Source organism: Triticum dicoccoides, chromosome 2B, assembly GCF_002162155.2.
Source record: "Triticum dicoccoides isolate Atlit2015 ecotype Zavitan chromosome 2B, WEW_v2.0, whole genome shotgun sequence".
NCBI classification, from domain to species: Eukaryota; Viridiplantae; Streptophyta; class Magnoliopsida; order Poales; family Poaceae; genus Triticum; species Triticum dicoccoides.
Window position 1 is genome coordinate 677,143,912 of NC_041383.1, and position 7,756 is coordinate 677,151,667.

The 7,756-nt window shown below is 40.1% G+C and overlaps 1 protein-coding gene across 1 annotated transcript; it reads left to right on the forward strand.

Moving 5' to 3' along the window:
• Window positions 1-6,548: 6,548 nt before the first annotated feature.
• LOC119368289 (norbelladine synthase-like) lies at window positions 6,549-7,466 on the forward strand. The gene is made up of 2 exons (XM_037633587.1): window positions 6,549-6,783; window positions 6,868-7,466. The coding sequence occupies exons 1-2, from the start codon at window positions 6,594-6,596 to the stop codon at window positions 7,167-7,169; spliced, it is 492 nt and encodes a 163-aa protein (XP_037489484.1). The 5' UTR covers window positions 6,549-6,593; the 3' UTR covers window positions 7,170-7,466.
• Window positions 7,467-7,756: the final 290 nt, after the last annotated feature.

Sequence of the window (7,756 nt, forward strand, 5' to 3'; positions counted from 1 at the left end):
TAAATAGGGGAGCCTCACTCTAGTATAATAAGATGATCCAACGGTGTGATTGTGAAAATATGCATTTATGTGTACTCAGCAAAAAAACAAGCATTTCAGCTCACTGTAGGATCAATATATATTGAAACATTTGTTCTTTTTGTCCAGGACACATGCAGTCATATTTTCTTAATCCCTCCGTTGGATCATGTTGTATTATATGTGTGTTGGTTCAGTATTTTTTTCATGATTTTTAAGAATTTTTACACCGTCGAAATCCTTAACTAGTTCTGTGGCAAGCTATTGTAGAAAATTGGTAAAACTGTGTCTATCATAGCTTGCCACAGAACTAGTTAAGGCTTGCTAAACATTTAACGGTTTAAAAATAAGTAAAAAATATGAAATAAACAGGAAAGCCTCACTCTAATATAATAAGATGATCCAACGATGTAATTGTGAAAATATGTATTTATGTGTCCTCAGTGAAAAAGACAAGCATTTCAGCTCACTGCAAGATCAATATATATTGAAACATTTGTTCTTTTTTTTCAGGACACATACAGTCATATTTTTTCAATCCATCCGTTGGATCATGTTATATTGTAGGTGTGGTTGTTCGATATTTTTCTCAGGATTTTAGAGAACTTTTACACCGTTGAAAACCGTAACTAGTTCTGTGGCAAGCTATTGTAGAAAATCCTACTCCTATATATCTCAAATACTATCACCCGGTGGTAGTTACCCCATATGTCTCATATACTATCATGGTACTATATATACTATTTTATTATTTTAAATATATTTGTATACTATATGTAAGATATTTTAAAACAAGTTACATGAAAAATTGCATATGAGCCCATAGTTTTTGTTATATTTGTGAAATACATACATATTTATACGTAAAAAAGAGCATACTCAAAACATTGTATATACTATCTAAAAATTAGTATATATACTACCTAATCATTGTTATATACTACATACTACACGTACATACTCTCGATTTTGATAGACACTACATACAACATACAAAACCCAGGTGATGGTAACTACCACTGCTTGTAGGAAACATTTGTCATATATATATGACAATTTTTTCCTACTACCGGGTGTAGTTACTCCCATTTTTGTTTCATACGTTCTAGGTATTATCTATCATATGGGAGAGTATGTACGCACAGTATGTAGTATGTAAGAATGTTTAGGTAATATATACTATTTTTGAGGTAGTATGTTGTATATTTTGAGCATACTCCTTTGTACGTACAAATATGTACGTATTTCACAAATATTATAAAAATATGGGCTCACATGCAATTTTTTCACATAACTCACTTTAGAGTATCTTAGATATAGTATGTGAACATACTAAAAATAATAAAAGAGAGTATATACTACCACATGATAGTATATGAGAAATGGGTGTAACTACCACCGGTAGTAGGATGCATTTTCCCTATATATATATATTGCATGTCTCTTAGCTTATGCTCGTCACCCGCCTCCGGCACCACCACAACAGTCACCAGAGGAAAAAATGACGGATCACCTCCTCAGCCGAACTCAACGCGGCTCCATCGCTAATATGCAGCTTTGCGGACCTCCAAGGTAGCTAACTACAAGTGAAATCATTGTCTTTGAACGAATCAGACTGGGGCAACAACCCGGACATGCCATCGAACTCCAAATCAAGCACCACACCATGATTAAGATGCCGAATGAGGAAACCATACCTGACATCCATCAACCACAAACCCAGCACACGTTTCATCTTCCAGATGTCGCCGATGCAGACTACAATCTGCATCCACTGGATAACGTCGACGGATATCGTGCGGTGTTGTATCTACCGCGTCGATGACGACAAATATTGGTGGGATGGTGCAGCTGGATATCGTCGCGGATGCGGATGGATGGTCGAGTGCAGGGCGGTGGCGCTGTCTGGCTCCATGGTGGCATCGACGGCAGGCTAGCGAGGTGTGCGTCAGTCCCTGCTCTGGAGATGGATCGGTGTAAGACGACGGTGACGGCCTCGATGAGTGCATCAGACCGGTGTGTGACCCTGTCCCGATATATGGCTGGGATGGGTCATCGGGCATTAGATGTTAGATTTCGGTGTGATGTCTGTTTGGTATTAGGCTCGGACATTCGGCACCCCTGCATCAAGGGGATAGGAGTAGCGACATGTGTTCCTAAGATGGTGGCTCCAGGCTTACCGATATACTACTTTATAAAGTCTTTGTGAATAATTAATAAAGTGGCTGCATGCATCGTCCAGATGCAGAGGCCGGGGGTACATCCTCCTTTTTAAAAAAATCTGCATCCACTCCTCGACTACCTACCAAACTCCGCGTCGACGTTGGAGCAGATGTCGTCGCAACGGCGAAACTCGAGGACACATGTCCACCACAAGGATGTCGTCGCCGCGACATCCCTGCTTCAATAGACTGGTTCCTAAATCCATCACCGACCAAAGAGACTATCGTCTTGCCAGCAACAATTTAGAATTTTGTTATTCAACATCATCATCACCGCCGCCGAAGCCAAGATATCAAACGATTCAAAAACCAAAACTACTAGGGGGCCGAAAACCTAAAGCTAAAGTGACCCGCACGCGCGGGTCCGGCAACCCCCTCGCCGTGGACGACCAAGAGGTTGCTGGCGGAAGGGAGCCACCTAGCGCCGGAAGGGTTGACTCTCTTCGGCGGCGGCTAGGGCTGGTCGCTAGCCAAAGAGTTGATTCCGCGTTGACGGTTCTAATACCCCTGTTGTTCCCACAAGCACGCTGATTGATTTCAATCAGAAGAATACCCCGTGTATGTTCCTGCAAAATGTAAAAATAAGAATAACCGCGTATGGACTCGGCAGGCGAGTGATGCGGCGAGGAAGCACGTTGCACTTCTCACATCGTTCCTCCAACCGGCACCTGATGAACGCTAGCTTGAAGAGGATAGGAATAGAAATACTCCAGCACCAATCTGTCGACAAGCGTGGCCGGCGGCGAGCGGGAGCCAAGACCACCATGCCCTGCACACACACACCACCAACCGTGTCAACGATTGCCACAGGCTATGAGCATGAGCATGAGCATGAACATGAACATATGGCCATGGGGACGGGAGCCGAGCCCAACACACACACACACACAAAACTGTATAAAATTCAGGGACGCTCACAAAATTGCCTCGTGTGGATGAGAAAATTAACTATACATTTGAATTTTTTTCTGTTACAAAAAAATAAAATTAGATGTAAACAATCAAAACATCTTCCCGAAAAATAAAATTAGATACAAACAATCAAAACATGTATGCTCTACATGGAAAACAAATGACTACACATTTGAGTATCAGTTTTCTTTTTGCCACAAACATAATCATATTTCATGGAGAGTGGCGTTTTGGCACATGGGAGCATATGCTCCTGGATTTCAAAATGTGTTTTAAACATATTTTGAAATACCACAAAATTCTGACAAAATGATTCTCGCGTGCTCGACATTCTACATGCATGCAAACTCGTTTCGTGGAAAACCGACAACTGTTGTGTCACATGCAAAAAAAAAGACAAAAAAAGTGTTAAAAAAAGGCTTTTCATGAGACATTTTTTTGTCTTTTTTACACAAGGTGTATAAAATGTCAGTTTGTCATCAAACTTGGCGTGCGCACATACAATGTTGAGATGTGCACGTCAAATTTGCGTTCGGAATTTTTTGACATTTTGAAATATATTTTTCGATGGCGGGAGCATATGCTCCCTTTTGCCAAAGTGAATTTCCATATTTCCGGTACAATGCCTTTTTCTTGGTTTTTATTTGTTCCTTTATTGGTTTTCTTCAACTTTCTTTGTTTATTTCTTGCTTTTTACTTTATTTTCTTTGTTCCTTTCTCCGTTTTCCGCATTTCTTTGTTTTCTTTTTTTCATTACATGTCTATCCTTTTTCTTACATGTTGTGCATTTTTCATATAAAGCAGAAACATTTTTTATACATGTGTTATTATTTTTTAAATACATGACTAACATTTTTTGAATATATGCATTGATGTCTATTTTTTCATATACATTGTACGTTTTTCATAAGATTTTTCTATAGTTGTCATATTTAAATACAAAATTAATAATTTTAAAATATATGTTTTGATATCTACTTTTTTATACTCATTATACATTTTTGGTATCCACCTAAAATATATTTTTGAATTAGTCGAACATTTTTTTTACATTGTATAACACTTTTTTGTAAGAGTTCATGTACATTTTTTGAAATGTGTGAAAACTTTTGTAATGTCACATACATTTTATTATGGTACAAATATTTTTTTTAAAGGTGAGTGATTTTTTTACATTGCATTTACAGTTTTTAAATTTGTGATGAACATTTTAAAAAATATTGGCTGGTTTTTTGTAATATATGTATATAATTTTTTATATTAAGAAATAAATAAAAAAAGGATATGAGCATGATGAGACCTCATGGTTACTGGGCCGGGTACAGTCTCATGCACGTGACGCTCGCGTGGGGAACGTATCAGGGAGCGTCGGCAGTGGTGTTCAACTACATCGATGACCCAGTGTTTGAGACTTTGGCGACCAGGGAGGCCTTGGCTTTGGCGCAAGATTTGTACATCACAAAGATCTCTGTGCCATCGGACTGCAAGGTCGCAATAGAAGCAATTGGAGAGGGAACCGCAGCCGTGTCTGGAGCTATTGCACATAAATCACAGATACATCTCTTAGTTTTACTTCTTGTCTTTTTAAACACGAGTTTAGGACCTCAAATGTTGAGGCTCACAATCTCGCTTAGCATGCACTTACTTCAGGAGTTGGCCATCATACTTGGCTAGGCCATCCCGGTGATCTTTTGTTCGTCTCAGTAATGGTGGTGACACCTTAATAAAGCTTGCGAGTTTGTCTAGAAAAAAAGGAGTCACTACGAGCATTATATAGACGTGCCCGCTATATACGGCTTTGTGCAGGAATTAATGTCCCATCACTAGCACCCTAGTTTAATGAGCCACAACCCGTTAGAAAATCGGTATTTTTATTTCAGAATTTTGATAAAAAGTTGTAAACTGTAATATGTTTAAATCATGGAAAGAATTTAATATATTATTTTATTATAAAATATATCCTTCCATACTGAAATAACAAATTTCTGTGCTTTTGGGAAAGATTAGTGTATTTTAGCAAATGCTCATGGAATTCGAAAAAGTGTGAGTATTCTTTTAAAATGCATTTAATTTTAAAACGTTCACATTTAAAAAAAATCATGTACTCGTTTTGAGTTGAAAAAAATGTCCATGTACTTGAAAAAATAAATGTTTTTTTGTTTTGAAAATTATTCATGTCCTCGAACAAAATGTTGATGTAATTTCCAATATTGTTCATGCATTGTAGGTGAAATGAAACTTTGATCTCCCCAAAAAGAGATCTTCATATAACTGGGATATTGGATATGTTTTATCCCACTGTTGAAACAGATGGTTTCCAAAATTGTTTTCGTTCTACATATTCTATAAGAAGACCTATGAATTTGTAAAGAAACCAGGGATAAATCCCGTCCCCCAATAAAGAATAAATACATAACCATAGCGTGCAGAAACTTATCCCGTGCCGGTGGTCGCCGGCCGCTGGCTCCATCTTCCTCACCGGCCGCCACCGCCATCAAGGGGATGCCTCACCAGCGGTGAAAGGAGCACTCTGCTTGCCTCTGGTAGATGCTCAATTTTGAGACCATGGACCATGCTTACTGTATGTTTTCGGGAACAGAATTAGAGTAGGCAAGGGAATTTGCTTTCGGCGCCAAGCATTTGTGATGTACTACTAATTAAGGGCAGGCCCTCAAACACTATATCGCCTTAGCCTTGGTTCAAATCTCTCAAGAATCAATGAAAAAGAACGCCCCAGATCGCCGCGGCGAATCAACCAAATATTTTTCGCATTTGCCGTACCGCAAGTCCAGCCTGCACAGCATAGCATCGTACCGTGCTACATTTAGTAAGATGAGGAGCTGACATGAGGAGCAAATGATGGCGCCAGGATTGGCTTAGACAGGCCATAACAAAATCGCATAAACGGCAGCCGGCCAGCACATGAGGATCACAGTGACGCACAAATGATTGGTTTCCATGATAACAAAGCAGCAGTAAACAAATCGCCAAATGATGGAGACGGACGCAATCAGACATGATGGCAAGAACCAAGTGCTTGTAGAGGAATCAGTTCTCCAAAATAAGAAGAAAAAAAAAGGGCTTACAGGAAGAGAATCGCTTTGTCCACTGGTCCTGGCAGGCCGAAATGCATAATATACTAGTAAACTTCAGGCCTGCAAAGCACGCAAATACTTTATTTGCCTCCAAGGGAAACCACCCAATATTTAACTTCAGCCAAAACAATGCCAGGATAACTTCAGCCAAAAGTGCGCCCCTCGTTGTCACCGTGGCATCTCAACCTTCGAGATTCCGAGCGAAGACTTTAAGCCGTGTTCACTTGTCATAACTCATACCTGACTTGCCTATATATACAGTTAATCAGTTGTACACAGTCACACACACTGAACTGCTTCAGCTTGTTGGTTGACAGACACTTCCCTTCTCACATTCCACAAGTCCATGGCGATGAGGAAGAACAAGGTTCACGAGTTCGAGGCTGATGTGCCCGCCGCCGACCTATGGGGACTCTACGGCACACTCCGTGCGGCGGAGCTGCTGCCCGAGCTTCTCCCGCAGGTGCTCGCCAAGATACAGCTCGTGAGCGGCGATGGCGACGTCGGCACCATCTTGGAGCTCACATTCGCTCCAGGTGAGATATCCAGAAACCACCCTTTCAATCCTGAAGTCGTCCATGTGTATACTGACCGAGTTAACGGTTTACTGCTTTTGCCAGGGATCCCTGGCCTGGAGACATACAGGGAGAAATTCATCAAAGTCGACAATGAGAACTACATCAAGGAAGCGCAGACGATCGACGGAGACATCCTGAAGCTCGGGTTCCTCTATTACATGGTCAGGTTCGAGATCATCGCCAAAGGACCCAGTTCTTCAGTGATAAGATCGACCATTGTGTATGAGATAAACTATGAAACTCACCCCGGGCTTGAAGCCATGGTCAGCACCGGACCTCTGGCTGCAACTGCTGAGAAATTTGCAGGGTACCTCAAGGAGCAGAAGATCGCTCAGAGCAGTTAATTCTTGCAACATCTCAGAGCAAAAGTGTATCAATGCTTTGAGAGAAATAATGTCTGATTCCACGTTGTGTGTTTTCCCTGAAAAAATAAATGACCAATGATCAAACATATTAGGATAGTATGTTTGATCATATGAATATCACATAGTTGATATATAGATATTTCGCGGTCCATGTACCTTAACTTTATTAGTTTCATGAAAATGAAGTTGGGAGCCTGATGCTCCTTTTCTCGAAGAAATGTACCTTAACTTGTTTTCGTTAATGAAGGTTTGATTAAAAAAGTACCACGGATTTGATTATGTATCATCACACATTTGGAATTTTGGAAAATATTCTCATGCATATGCATTTTGCAGTTATGACCAGTTAAGCCGAATAAACACAAGATATATATGACTCAGATTGATGGCAAGATGGACAAAATTGTACTGTGCAAATGAAGAAGCGGAATCGAGAGGGGATTATATCATCCAAACAATCATGAAGTTCTAGGTTGATGAGTAGTTCAACACCACATTCGGGAAGATCTGACCAAATGAAAATAACAGTTGACCGTAACGAATCAAATCAGCCATGAACAGAAACC